The following is a 15,287-nucleotide window of genomic DNA, read 5'->3' as shown; positions in this document are numbered from 1 at the left end:
GTGTGTGTGTGTGTGTGTGTGTGTGTGTGTGTGTGTGTGTGTGTGTGAAAAGAAGGGAGAGACAAAGACTGCGAGACTCAGAGAAATAATAAAATGTATTCACAGAAACCAAATCCTTAAACCATTCTTTAAACTTTTAACATAGCATTAATATTTTAAGAATTTCATACATGTATATAATGTATTTGATCAAATTCCCCAGCTCCTCCCCTAACTCCTCCTAGATGCTCCCCAGACCTCCAGGCTTCACCCCATCCAAACTTCACGCCCTCTTTTTCTTTTTCCTTTTTAGAGCCCACTGACTCCAGTTTGTTCTGACCTTAAAGGAAACAGCCCCACCCCTAGGAGCCATCTCCTGTCAGTAGCTTCTTGTTCTGTGATTGGCTGATCTTCTGCAGGTCTGGCAAGCACAGCTGGTGTCAGTTTGTGAGGGCTAGTGGTCCCGTCATGATCCAGTTCTCCTGATGTTTGACTCCTCCAATAAATATTCCTTTTCTTCTTCTTCTATGATGGTCCCTAGGCCTTGGGGGAAGGGAGTACTGGAGATGCCCGATTTGTGTCTGAGCACTCCGCCGCCACGTGTTCTCTGCGCCATGGCCAGTTGAGAGTTTCCACGCTAACCGCCACCTCCTACACAAGGAAGAGTCTCTGATGAGGACTGAGAGTTGTGCTGATCCACACAAACCCGAAATCCTAATGAAATACACTCTCCCATTTGTGTTTATTCACCAACCACAACAAAAAGCAGCCAGGGTCATCTCTGCCCCTTCTTCATGTGACTCTTGCAGAACGGCCCACATTTCATCCTGTGACTGAAATGTGTGATTTTAGAGGCTTCACCCGTGCCGTGCTGAGAACAGCAAGATGAGCATTTACCATAACATTAAATAAAATCAGCCGGATGAAGGATTTATTATTTCATTAATCTAAAATAGTACAGTAGGGAGAAGATAATGAAAGGAGGAGCAGAGATACCGTTAAAGTCTCAACCGCCCTGCTTTTTTCTAGCGTCTTTTAAAGTGAGGTGGTTGTCCTAGGGCCCTCAGCTCTTATTAGCACAATAAATTAATGGTTTATAACCCTTATTTTATCACTCCATGGGTACTTCATAAATCACCTAATAACTGCGAGCCAGAATATAGCCCACAAAGTAACTTTTCCTATTACTTCTTTTTCTCTGAAATTAACAGTGTTGAAAAAAAAAATCAGCATCAGAGACTAAAGTGAATCTCAGAAAATAGTGTTCCAACTGGAATCACTGAGTGTTCACATCTCATTCCTTTCTTGCTTGTATGTCGCACGATTACACACCCTGCACACATGGCACAGGTAGAAATCATCACAATGTTTTATAATATTTGTTATAAAAAACAATATGTGTTCTCGGTTCCTGAAAAGGGAGTCCAGGAGCCCTTTAGGAATGACCATGGGCTTGCGGTCAGTAAATCAGAGATGGTCAAGAGTTGAGCAACGTGGATTAGAGTAGGAGCCACAGCGGGGGAGAGGCAAGGACACCGCATCAACAGATCAGAGCGACTTGGTGCAGCCGCGGCAGTGGCTGTCAGGAAAGAGTTCCTGTGCGGTTCCCAGACCACTGGGTTCTTAGGGCTGACAAGGAGCCGGCAGTGAGATGGGCCGGGCAGGAGGGCCAGGGGAGGAAGTGAGCTGATACTGTGGAGTGAAGGAGACTGCGTAGGGCTGGCCGTGGTGTGTAGCAGATGAAGCCCCGACAGTCATCTGAGCGAGCAGGTGCTGGTGCAGGGATTCTCAGTCTTTACCTTAGCATTAATCACCCTGAGTTGTTTCCCTACAAGTTTTTCAGAGTAATTGCTATATGCCATGAACTACATGAAAGAAACCTTGGGACTTTCCCATGAGAAGCTGTAAAGAAGCTAGTGATGTGGTCTGCCTTGGGGCTGTTTGTACGCTTTTGTGGGAACAAGGACAGGACGGAGAAGCCAGTCCTCAGCTAACTAATGCTGTCTGCCCTGGGCCAGCAGAGGTGGTGGCTGGAAAGAGATGTCAGCTGAGGCAGTACAGGGCTGAAGGGTTGCATCCTGCAGCCTGCAGTATGCTCACTGCTGCAGCTACAGACTTAAGAGAAGAGTCTTTAATGTCAGAATATCCATGTAGAAATAGAATGCATTTGGCCCTTCACAAGTGTAAGGTTAAACAAAAGGTTGGTTAAGCAAAAATCATGAGTGGCATCCCAAAAGACGGCGGAGAGTGTGAATAGAAGATAATTCAAAAAAGTCAGCAAGAACATGCCACCTGGTGAGTTTGGGGATGAGGAATCAGAAACCAATATAAGTAGTTTTGAATTTCTGAAACTGTGGTGAACAATATCAGATCAGATGCCAGGAAGAAGTGCCAAGGACATTCGTATTTTTAGGACTGAGGCAAGCATCAAAGCAAAGCGTGGCAGAGCGATGGCAGGCACTGAGAATAGGCTCGCACTCACGTGGGCACACACACCGCCCAATGACCCCCATGGCTGGGGTGGCGTCCCACTGCGGGGCCATCATGGCTGTTTTCACCATCACTCACACCTTCCTCAGGGGAGGTAGCCATTATCCGCGTCATCTAGGCCTTTGTCTGAAAGGCTAAATATACTCCCTACATGAACCTTGGATGCGGTGGCCTATCCTATACCATTCTGGGGGCATCTTGCCTGGCTCTTGATACGCCTTGTGTGTCTTTGGGAGTGGGCTATCTTTATGAGCACTCTTGGCCATGTTGATGTTATTTCTATAAAGAAATAATACATAGGCTCACACAGTGATATATAATATAGTGGATATATAATCCGCTACTGGGTTCAAAATAGTAGTTCAGTTCATCACCGCCTGCTCTGCAGACCTATTCTATGGCAGGTGAGAGGGATTAATTTTTCTAGCACACAGTTACACGAAATGCAAGTCAAACTATGTCCTTCACATCCTGCACTATCCGGTACTCCATCCGATGTGTGTAGTTGTGATTCTCTTTTCTGTGTCGGAGTGAAACTTCCAGAGCAGTCTATTTATAACAAAGAGAACTTGCGTTTTGTATAAATTTACCCTTGAGCATGCTTAAAAGTACATTCAGAACCAGACTGTACATAAAAACATTTCTGTTTAGGAGATTTTTCCCAGCGACCATGAAGATAAAACATGTTGTGCTTTTTAGAGTGCAATTTATTAATATATATTTATGTTTATATGAATTGTCAAAATAATGGCTGTCCTTCAAGGAAGCCAAGCAAAGTATCAAGGAAGAAAAATGTGCGAATTCACCCCGGAGAGAAGGGGTGAGAACAGTTGTCACTTATCCAAGCATGGGGAAATTATGGACCACATTCTACTTGCTGAGTGGTCCCAGAACCAATCACGAGAGGTGCATGCATGCCTGTGTGCGTGTAGGGTGTGCAGGTGGAGAATGGTGGAAGGCACTGTGTAGGACAGCTGGGGAAAAGGTGCAATCAAAATACCTTCGTGCTAGGAGGAAACAAGAGCCAGCAAGGCTGCCATGGGGGCAGGGAACCGTTCAGGGTAACAGAAAATTGTGGGGTTTGGAGAGCGCCAGGAGGGTTGGCAACACGGCGGCGATGGACTCTGTGGCTTTGGAGGGTTCTGGTGAGAGGAGCTGAACTGACCTGGTAGGCACAGAAGCTGCTTTGCATAGTAAAAATAGAGCAGCATTTTACAGGAGCACGTTGACATTCTCAGATCCACAGGGAGAAAAACATGCTCAGGTGGGGGCCTCCGCAGACATTGGAACACAGGGAAGAGAGCTCAGATTGTTCGCACCAGCACAGAGGAGCAATATGGTTAATCCAGGAGCGAACTGGTATTACTAGGGGACTTCAGAAGCTACCAGGACACTTTCTGGAATCTTATCCTTATCCTAGTGAGAGAAGATAATTATTTTTAAGGCAACTGTATTTTTATAGTGCCACGTAGTTACTAAAATAGCGTGGTTTTAGATGAAGGAAAATTAGAAACCCTTAAAGGTGGATTCTGATCAGTCACAATGAAAATCAAGTGTTTTGTTTGAAACTAAGAAACTCATCTCCAGTAAGTTATTTCTCATTAAAACATAATCTATACCAATAACACAGTCCAGTAATTACAGATAGGGAGAAAAAGACATGACTGAACACAGCGCTAACGCCAGTGGATCGTTCAGTAAGGGTTGTGTGTCCAAGCATCCACCCCTGTGGTGTGTGAGGATTCTTCGTATCAGTTTTCCGCTTCAGAAGAGTGCATGGGAGGCTGCCATGACAGTATGCAGCCTTTCCTTCATGGGAGGAGAAAGGGCTCACTCTCAGAGATCACTAGTCATGCTATAGAGTGCTCTGAAGGCAGAATCCAAGAGTTTGCATGCTGACTCACAGCCTACAGGGAACAACCCAAGTTTCTACAAGATGAGTACAGCTAAGGTGGTATTCAAGATGACTCCAAGAGCAGGCAGGGAATCAAGATGGAATCAGGGGGAGAACTGGTCTCAATCATCTCAGTCTAGAAAAAGCAGCCCTGGGAGTGGGGGGTGCCTTGTCTTTGTTTTTGAACCTTATTACACACATTTTATAAAATACATTGTTTAAACATATTTCAAATAGTTAGGATTTATTTTAGATGAATTACTTCTTGTAGGTAATTGAGCATTCTTGACTATTATCCATTAGATGAGACCTAAAGGAAAGCTGTGGACAAGCTTGGATACACCTTGTGCTTCTGTCTTCAGAGATACATTGTTGACGATGCACTTCTGCTATTCCAGAAAAGAAACAGTGTGTGTGGAGGGGTGGAAACTGTGTGGGAGGAACTGACGTTCCTACAGATCTTGGGATTGAGGTACTTCAGGACATCCTGTAACAAGGCCCTTGCTCTCACTAAGGTGCCAGCCAGCACAGGCGAGGAGCTCATGGGTAGAACAGCAAAGTGTAGGAGAGTCCTGTCTAGAAACAAGGAATTCAGTGTGCGGTTGGACAATGGGTCCCCTAGGCCTGGAGTCAGTCTCTGCAACAGCCTGCGGATGTGTGCGTCAGCTGTGGTGGACACTTTGGGGTAAGGAACGCATCGAGGAATGTAGACATGTGAGGACTGGCCTGGAGAACGCTGGGGTGCAGGATATCAGGGGGAGCCTGTGGTCATCTCCAAAATGGAGGTGACTGACAGAAGGTGGGGCCGCAGAGCCCGTGGCAGAAGGGAAGCTTCAGGAGTGACTAGCATCTGACAACATAGCATGTAGCATGCCGCCAACAGACCAATATCATGGCAGCTCCAGCTGATAGAGACATGAAATCTCAGGCCCTACCCTACCCTGTGGAACTAGGACCCACATTTCAAGCTCAAGGGATGCATAAGCGTGCTACAACTTCAGACAGTCGCGCAGTGTAAAGAGGATCTGGAGGTTTTACTGTGGAGCCCAGAAAGCCACTGCCTCTGCCCGTTGTCCATCTTTTCGTCTCCATGGGAAGCAGAGGTTCAGCTAGGCAAGATCTACAGACTGAACCCACATGGTTCACGGCAGCCCCTCTTTTGCTGTGTGGACGGTGGCTCAATTAATCCCCTGTGGAAGCACATTTCCTTCATAGTGTCGTTTCCAAACAATTTTTCCATATCACCTCTGTGTAACCAGACCCCTCATGCATCCTTTAGCTGACACGCTCCTTTTCTTGCTCAAGTAGAGACACAGATCCTAGCACTCTTGTTTAGCCTACCCATAGGAGAGACTCTATATTATTACTCTCTGTACTATTGAGACCCCTTCACGCATTCTTTAGCTGACACGCTCCTTTTCTTGCTCAAGTAGAGACATGGATCCTAGCACTCTTCTTTAGCTTACCCATAGGAGAGACTCTATACTATTACTCTCTGTACTATTGGACACAGGACATAAGTGGATTAAATTAGCCCGCACTTAGGATTCAGACAATGGGTTTGTCTCATTCAGGTTTATGGGGATTTGTGCATATACAGGGGTGCTATGGCATTCTCTACTGTAAGATTAGTTCCATGTGTGTTTTCCTTCATTTCACTGTGGCAGAGAAACGTGTGAGTCGTATGAATTATCCAAGGATAATCGTTACGTACTTTTCCTTCATGAGATCTATTTCAAAGGTACTGCCAGAAGCACACAGTGCTCCTAAAAATTGCCCTCAAGGAACAAGGAGCGAGTCACAGGGTTCCTTGTTACCTCCGTATTAATCCAGCTCCCGTGCCACCTACACCCTACCAACTGCTGTTCCTGCGTGTGTCTGCCTCCACAGCCCACATTTCTGAAAGAGTCCTCAAGAACTGGAACAATAATCGGAGCTTTGGAAGTCATCAGTAGCAATCTCGCTCAGTTCTTTAAAATCTGTCACTTCAAAGCAAAATTATCCTAATGTTTTTTCCGGAGGAGCATCCTGATGGTGTGATCCACAGATGGCTCGCTCTGACAGGGTCAGTGTGACATGAGTATTTCAGTCCCGGATATTAGCGCCGTGCCTCTAGGAGCGCACAAAAGAGCCCCTGAGCTCTCCTTGTGTCTACTTAGTGAGAAACAGCAATGCAGAGGAGAATGGGACCAGACCACCCACAGCAGTGAGCGGAGTCCTGGAATTCAGTACCACACACTGGCACACCTCTGCAGCCATTTGCTAGGCCGGCACTGGCAGTCTGGGCCAGAGTGTTCCCAGTCAGTGGCGTTAACTAGTACTGGCCGTGGACATTCCTGGCTTTTCAGACTCAAGGTACCTTGTCTAAGTTTCCCTGATGGGAGCCCTTAGGTTGTTCTTGTTAATCCCTGGCATCCCAGAGAGCAAGAGGCAAAGTTCTCAGCAGTGTTTCGGGAAGAACTCTAAAATGTCAACAACCTGCTAACTCCATTTGTTTGCAATTGTCTTGGTGCAAATGTAGCATCTTCTGAAGACAGAGTAAACGAATAGGAGAAATGAGAGTGGTTCTCTGTCACACGGCAGAGTGACTCACACAGTGATTTTGCTGGATCAGAAGAAAGGATTTGAGAATGCTCACTACAAAGAACTGATAAACATTTGGGAAAATAAGAATGTTTGCCCTGGTTAAAATATTGCACTGTGTGTGTTCATGCCGTAACACCCTGTGGCATACCCAGAGTGTTGTATCCCTTGGGGGTGGACGATTTTACACATTGATTTTTTTTTTTAATGAAAACTCAAAGAGGCCATCAAAATCATGCAAATACTAAAACTTCCAAAGAACATTTCCCAATAGCTTTAATTCCAAAATGAATTATATAGCACAAAACAATGGCAGGTCCACCACCTTTGGGTAGCTGTAGACTTTGCCCGGTAGTTAGCAGGGTATCGCAAAGTCCTCTGTCTGCTGGAAATCTATAGGCCATGTCCCAGTATTTGATTGAGGGACTTTTCAAAGCTGTCTAGTAGACTGAAAGGAAGAATTTGGTTATTTCACAAAGATCTGATCCTCATCACGGGCTCTTTATGTGTGAGGAGTTCCCACGGCCGTCTCTGTATGTGGGTTCATGCTTCTATCCTCTTCCCAGTGGCTGAGAACTCTGGGAGCCCTTTCACATTCAGAGGTCACGGTCCCACCCACCCGCAGAGGTTTGTAGAGGCAAATCGCTACCGAATGCTGACCAGGAACTCTGGAGGCGTAGTGACATTTCTAACCCCATCGCTACAAGTGTCTGTCTACCCAGCCTTCTCCCTTCCCTCCTCACAGCCGAGCATCAGAGTCCCTGCTGATCCCTCCTTGTCACCAGCCCAGCCCAAGGCCCCAGCAAGAACTCTGTTTTTCCACATCCAGCCTCACTTGGCATCCAGATCGTCCCTGGGCCCTTACAGTCCTCATCTCTACTCTACGCATCTCAGTATCACTAAAGCTCCAGAGTTAGTGTGAGGACCACCACTTCTGTACCGCTGTATCCATAGCTCTATCTGATCTCAAAGCTGCTCCTTGAAAATCCCCTAGTGTGAGGTCTTGCTGCCTTTTTCTTCAGGGTGGAGAATAGATCAGGTGAGTACTTGCTCTCCGTCCTATGGCTGCACCACTGTGGGCCATGTCCAGTCAGCTCTTCCCACCCTATGGCTGCATCACTGTGAACCATATCCAATCTGCTCTCCCCACCCTGTGGCTGCACCACCATGAAACATATCCAGTCTGGATATTGTCTTTCTCTACTCCCTCTGTTTTTCATCCCATCACCTACTGGACTCCATCATTTAAGCAGGCTTGCTGAAAAATTTTAGGGCCTGAATTAAGTTCTCGGTTTCTCTGAGTTGAGTTCACAGCCCAGAGGGTACTAGGTATTCGCTATCACCTTTATGACTGACCTTATACAAAATCTTGACCATTCTTCATCTGTTTTCTTCTCTGTCTCCTCTGAGTTGGTCCTTATTCACATCCCTAATGCTTCATACTTCGAGAATGTGAATCTCTGTCCTTCAAGAGATGTAGCCCTAGTGTCCATTAATAAGAGAATGAAGGATTGGTGATTGGGTCCCTGAGGATTGAAATGAAAGACACCAAAGCCCCTTGGAAGTGGGGAAGCAATTTTTAATCTGACTGTGGGAATGAGTACTGACATCAATTGTGATAGGTGGCGGAGAGTTGGCCAACAGACCAGCAGCAAATGCAGAATCTTTCTAAGCCCAAATGGTCCGTGGATTCACATCGCTTCCTTACCTACATACTCCCAAAGCTCATCGGGACAATCCAGTATCTAGACTTCTTTTTAATGACCTTCATAAAATTCAACTCAAAGTTCCAAAATTATTTTGTGAAATTTATACAAACACATACTCACATTCATACACACACATCCAGGTTTTTGCTCAGATGCCCTTCTTTGTGGTGTGGTACCACCTCCATGAGGGTACTCCTCCTCTCTGTCACACAGCTGTACCACCAAGGACCTTTCAGGTCATCTCTCCCCACCTCCACCCCTCTGCTTCAAGATGACCTGGGAAGAGAAGCTGGGAATCCTCCCTGAACATATCCTGACCACACCTCTGGATCTCTGTGTCCCTTCTGTCTAATACAGTCGTTGGGTAGAAGCCGTGTTAGCAGAGTTGTCTCCCTGCTAACATCCCCTAGTAAACAATCAGCCACACAAGGACAAGGATCGCCATCCCTGTTTCCCCAAGCCCAGCACAGTGTCCCAGATGAAGCTACGCTGGAGTTTTGACCAGCTTCCGGAAATGTCACTCGAAGGAGGAGATGCATCGCCGCCTTCTCCTGCCCAAGCTCCTGAGTAGGCAAGGCCGTGGAGCTAGAACCGCCCCTGCCCTTTCTTCCCTCATCTTCTCCCTGTGTTCTGCTTCCATGCACCAGGTCCCTCTGGGATTTCAAACTCCTTCCATTGTGTATTGTTTAAGGGAGGGCTTTCTGTCTTGTTTGGGGTTCAGTTTCCCATGGTGAGTTGAGTCCCACAGACTGCGATGCAGAGACAAGTAGCCTCCTCCTTCCCGTGCCCATCTCACAGATTTCTTCCACAGAGCTCAGAGACCCGGCCAAGGGTTTGCTCTTCTCGCCCACCACCAAAGTAAATCGGCAGTTAAAGGAATAAAGAGACTGTGAATTATGGAACATGGTGCGGGAAAGAGAATTGCAATATAACAAGGCGGAAAAATGGGCAGTGTTCAGAAGCAGCCTTCCCGTGTGACCGTCTCAGATTCCAAACGACTGAGAAAACCAAATAAGATACATGGCTGCTCAACCCAAGAGCTGTTAGGAAGGGGGTGTAGAGCTCTGTCCACTAAACTGTCTGATCACCCCAGCTGTGGGGAATGCAAGCTCAAGGTCACACACTGTACAAACTGCCATCCAGCCAGACAATGGGCCACAGTTAGGGAAGACTTCAGTGGGAAGCTGGAGTCCACCAGATGTGTTAAGCATTTGCTCAGGGAAAGGGCCCAACATTCTGAAGACAAGGGGACCTATAAACCCTTCCAATGCCTAATGGTGTGGGGACACGTGCCAGCCTCTAGTGTCACCGTGATGTACGGTGTAGACTGAGGGCTGCTGTCACTTTTATGTCCCCTACTCATGCTTGGGAACACACGTGTTAGCCTCCTTATGTTAACGACGGCTGTCTCAAGTGCCAGGCTCAGGACTGCAAAAATTGCGGGAGCGGTGTTTGATTTCTACATAGCAGAAAGGTACCCCAAGCTTCTGCTACACTTCCTGCTAGGATACAGCTGCAGCAGCATCTCTGACCTGCTTCCGAGATGCCTCTGAACGCTTGCATTGTGAGCAGCTCCCCTCACACATCCCTCCACTCTGTAGGTTCTTAGACAAGAAGTGCAACACACATCAACACCACTTTAAAATCACGCGGCCGTAGCTTGCCATCCTGGCTTTAAGACGTTCTCGAGTAGCTGTTTTAGCAGCAGCGGTACATGTGCCTGTCTGCGCCAGTGGTGCAGCTGGGTAAGGTCAGATAGATGACTCTTTCCATAGAAGTCAATCTGATGTCCTGCCGGAATCCCATTATAAAACAAAACTGTGTATAGTCATATCCACGGCACAGCTGCTGTTTGTGGACACATCTGTAAAATGGGTGCTCAGTGGTACCGTTATGGAATTTTTCTATTGCGTTGAAGTTCAGCAACTGTCTTAGTTAGGGTTTCTATCCCTGTGAAGAGACACAGTAACCATGGCAACTCTTATAAAAGAGAACATTTAACTGAGGTAGTGGCTTACCGTCTCAGAGGTTTAGTCCATCATCATCATGGCGGAGAGCAGAGCAGCAGAGAGTTTGACAGTGTGCAGGCAGACATGGTGCTGGAGAAGGAGCTGAGAATTCTACATCTTGATTCGAAGGCAACAGGAGGTGATCTGAGTCACTGGGTTCTTAGACATCAAAGCCCGCCCCACACTTCCTCCAAAAAGACCATGCCTATCCCAACAAAGCCACACCTTCCAATAGTGCCGTTCCCTATGATCTTATGGGGGCAATTACATTCAAACTACCACAATAACGACAGAAACATAAATGCTTCGTGCATAGTAATCCACGGTGCAGTGGGGGAAGGGGCTGAGGCGAGGCAACAAAGACACCATGTTTGTTTGGTCTTGGCCTCCTAGAGGGACTGGGTTCTTGTGTGCTGCCTCAGGTTCTTCTTCCCAGCTGTGGGTACGAAGACTATGAGATGAGCACCACCTCTGAGAGATGAGGGACCCTGGCATGGTGGACACCATGGGGGCCACACTCTCTTTACACAGAGTCAAGACCAACTCCATCGTGAGACCTCCAAGTCAGCGGTCTAGAGGTGTTTTCACGCACCAACTGTTGATGATACACACACAGCCGAAGTATATTCTAGCACAGGTTGCTTTAAATTTTTATGAAATAAAATAAGAAACAAATACTTTGGTTAATTCTGTTATTTGTAGTTTCCAGCTTTCAGCCCTAAAATATTCTCCTGCCTGACCATTTCCCTCCCGTCTCTCTGGTGTCTGCTTGCTGTGACACGTGGCCCCGCTGTTGATGTTGCAGATGGGAGCCCACAAAGTATTCCTGAAATACTGGCATGCGGACCAGCTCAGCGACCTGTGGCTCCAGCTGCAGAGGAAGATCGTAACTTGCCAGAAAGGTAAGCGGACCCAGGCACTCAGATCCTTAAGATGTGAGTCCAACCATTCAGTGCACCTCTGAGATTCAGTGTCACAGGGTCAGCATCAGAGTGGGCCTCCCAGCCCACCCGATGAAGCTCCATCCAGACGACTGAATCAGGTGGTGCTGATGACACTTTGCTTGGTCTGTACCAGTCCCTGCAACCGTGTTTATAGACCTTTCGTGTTTGATTGGTTATTTTCATACTTTTATAGGAAACTGTGTAAGTTCTCAATTCAGTCACAATTTGGGATGGGGGAGGATACACATATCTTACCATTTCTGCATCCTATACCTTACACGTTGCCAGCTATATTGGTCTCTTTAGGAAGCACAGGACACTGAGATTGTGCGTGAAAATCAACAGTGGGAAAAGCCCACCTGGCACTTCTCTCTGTGGCCCCCAGTGTTGGTCTCAGCCATGCTGGGTCTCGAGAACCAGAACCAGCTAATTGCCCAAACAGTATTGTTTGTAACTCTCTTAGAACTGGGAAAACCCTTGACTCTATTTTCCTCCAGGGAGTGGTGATAATATTTGGTGTGATTTCTTTTATGGCTGTTGGCATCCATTTCATTATAATTTTGAGAGAGATTTCACTTTGAATTTGTTTTCTATCCAAATCTAAATGACTACTAAAAATGAGCATTCTTACAAAACAGCCATTCCTCACATGAAATGGATATAATCAGTACCTTAAAAAAAATGGTGGCTGGGAGTACATGCGGGTGTGCCTGTGTATGTGCATGTGCTGTGTGTATGTGAGTGAGGTGTGTGTGTGAGGTGTGTGTGTGTGTGTGTGAGAGAGAGAGAGAGAGAGAGGTATGTGTGTGTGAAGTGTGTGTGTTGTGAGTGAGGTGTGTGTGGGTGTGAGGTGTGTGTGTGTGAGAGAGAGAGGTATGTGTGTGTGAAGTGTGTGTGTTGTGAGTGAGGTGTGTATGGGTGTGAGGTATGTGTGTATGAGGTGTATGTGTGTGTGGTATGTGTGTATGTGTGCGTGGAGTGTTGTGTGTGTATGTGTGAGTGAGGTGTGTGTGTGTGAGTGAGTGTGTGTGAGTGAGGCGTGTGTGAGGTATATGTGTATTTGTGCGTGGAGTGTTGTGTGTGTATGTTGTGTCTCTCTTGTGCAGGCATGGAGGTCAGAGGTCAATGTTGGGTAGCTCCTGTTTTTGCTCTCCACCTTGGTTTTTGAGGCACACTCTCTCACTGCACCGGGAACTCATCCAGTTAGCTAAGATGGCTGAACAGGATCCCCCAGGATCCACCCCTCTGCTCTTCCAGCCCCCGCCCTCTGACCTCCAGTACTGGGTCACAGATGTGTGCTCCTAAAGCCTGCTTGTCCACATGAATGTTTGCTGTTTAAACTTAGGTCCGCATGCCTTGCTGTTGACCACTTTACCCACTGAGCTGTTGTTTCAGGCCCTCTAAACAGTGTTTTACAAGTTGTTTAATTGTGGAAAAGTACAAGAAGGAAATTAATTCATATGCCAAATTCCAGATAGTATGAGCACAGGTCTAGTGTGTTTCCATGAGCACAGGTCTGGTGTGTTTCCATGAGCACACGTCTGGTGTGTGTTTTTATGAGCACACGTCTGGTGTGTATTTCCATGAGCACACATCTGGTGTGTTTCCATGAGCACAGATCTGGTGTGTTTCCATGAGCACAGGTCTGGTGTGTTTCCATGAGCACGCGTCTGGTGTGTGTTTCTATGAGCACGCATCTGGTGTGTTTCCATGAGCACAGGTCTGGTGTGTATTTCCATGAGCACAGGTCTGGTGTGTTTCCATGAGCACAGGTCTGGTGTGTTTCCATGAGCACACGTCTGGTGTGTATTTCCATGAGCACACGTCTGGTGTGTATTTCCATGAGCACACGTCTGGTGTGTATTTCCATGAGCACACGTCTGGTGTGTGTTTCTATGAGCACACGTCTGGTGTGTGTTTCTATGAGCACACATCTGGTGTGTGTTTCTATGAGCACAGGTCTGGTGTGTTTCCATGAGCACAGGTCTGGTGTGTTTCTATGAGCACAGGTCTGGTGTGTATTTCCATGAGCTCAGGTCTGGTATGTATTTCCCAGTTTTTCCAATGAGAAATGTGCTAGAAAAATGACAAGTTCCCCCCATTGTGTTCTCTTTTTCCTGTGTGAGTCTTCTTTTGCTGTGGCCTTGTGAGACGTCACTAGTGGGTCCCCTCAGTCTCTGATGCTAAAAAGTCCTACTATTTGCAGAATTTAACACTTTCAGTTTAGATCTTGGCCAAAGTTCAGAACCTTGTTCCACACCAGAGCATCAAGTCAAACATCTGTATTGGCCACTTCAGGCCGGCCCCTTACAGAAAAGCCCACGACAGAGAGACTATGGTCCTGGTCTCTGTATCTCAGGTACCTAAGTGTAATGTAGGGTCACGGTGTGAGGGGGGAGGAGGAAGGGGCAGCCATGGCTGCAGTGGCATATGGTGACCCTGCTCTGGTCTCCCTGACTGATTCACAGGGCTCTATCCACACAGCCAGTAGCGTCTCTAAGGTGTCCCCCCCCCCCCCCGCACTCACTGGCAGTGGTTCCATGGTCAGTCCCTTGCCCCTGATTCTCAGACTCTGTCACCTTCTCTCAGCAGACATCTCTTCCTTAAACACTTCCCTGCCCCAGAGAAAGACTGGCAGACACCTCCGTCGGTATGGCATGTCCCATGGTCACAGCTGTGGTTCCAGGGCCCTACAGCCTGCTGCGCTGTTCACGCAATCCCAGCAGCCCTGTAGCGAGCTCTCAGGCTAGTCTCCTGATGATACCTTTTCCAGCCTAGGCAGTAATAGCCTTCTCTGAAGAGGCTGTCCCCTTCTCCCTGACCATGAGAAGTGGGCCCCTGTGACTCCATCCGTGCGTGGGAGAGACTGGCGGGGGTATTTGGAACCTCCACCTGTCCCGCTCCAGGACACCCTTGTACCCATGCCTCACCTGGAGGCTGGTTGGAAACGCAGCCTCAGCAACACCCCACACTGACTGGATCCAATCTTGGCTCCCAGCCACAGTGGAATCTGGGTCAGGAAGAACCCTATTTAACACAGTGCTACGTGTGAACAGAGCAGGGCACCCGGGCGCTCCTGGGAAATGTCCTTAAATATAATTAGAGAAATCTGTGCCCCTCTTCCGCATGACGCCCACTTGAAGTTTCTCTCCTAGTTAGCCTCACGGACTAAGTTGCTACCCTAACCAACCCGGGGCAGAGGGCGGGGCGACTTTGCTGGCTCACTTTTCTGAAGATAACAGCGGAGAGAAGCCTTGAAAATAGCATTGAGAGAAAAACCACGATTTCATTTTAAATAAGTGAAATAATGGATACAAAAAAAAAAAAACCCTTTAGAAACCACGGGCTTTTGGAAGTGAGCATTCATTACTGATTTTTACTTTTTCATCTCTTAGAATCCATATTCTCTCAAAACTTGTGTAAGTTGGAGACATTTCCATTTCTTATTTCATTTTTTTGTGATTGTTAGTAAATACTTGGAGAAAAGAAAATTTTACATTTAAATTTGGAGGAAAGTAAAATCAAAATGCAAACTACATAAAGCAGTCAGTGACCCAGTGGACAGAGGCGGGCTTTGAAACCGTGGGCAAATAAATCTCATTGCCCATTTCCAAGCAGGCTTATTTGGTTGTGGTCCTTTGTTGAGAATGGTAGTCTTCTGCAACCGTGGACTCTGTGA

The 15,287-nt window shown here is 47.1% G+C and overlaps 1 protein-coding gene across 2 annotated transcripts in view; it reads left to right on the top strand.

Moving 5' to 3' along the window:
* Myo16 (myosin XVI) overlaps nucleotides 1-15,287 on the top strand; it is a 473,090-nt gene that overhangs the window by 382,263 nt on the left and 75,540 nt on the right. For both annotated transcript variants that reach the window (XM_087900756.1, XM_087900755.1), the window contains exon 29: nucleotides 11,470-11,566. In XM_087900756.1, coding sequence (XP_087756882.1) covers nucleotides 11,470-11,566 — 97 coding nt within the window. The remainder of the gene's footprint in view (nucleotides 1-11,469; nucleotides 11,567-15,287) is intronic.

This window comes from Myodes glareolus, chromosome 23 (genome assembly GCF_982192425.1).
Source record: "Myodes glareolus chromosome 23, mMyoGla1.1, whole genome shotgun sequence".
Taxonomy (NCBI): Eukaryota; Metazoa; Chordata; class Mammalia; order Rodentia; family Cricetidae; genus Myodes; species Myodes glareolus.
The sequence above is the reverse complement of the archived record's forward strand: the minus strand, read 5'-3'. Positions and strand labels throughout refer to the sequence as shown.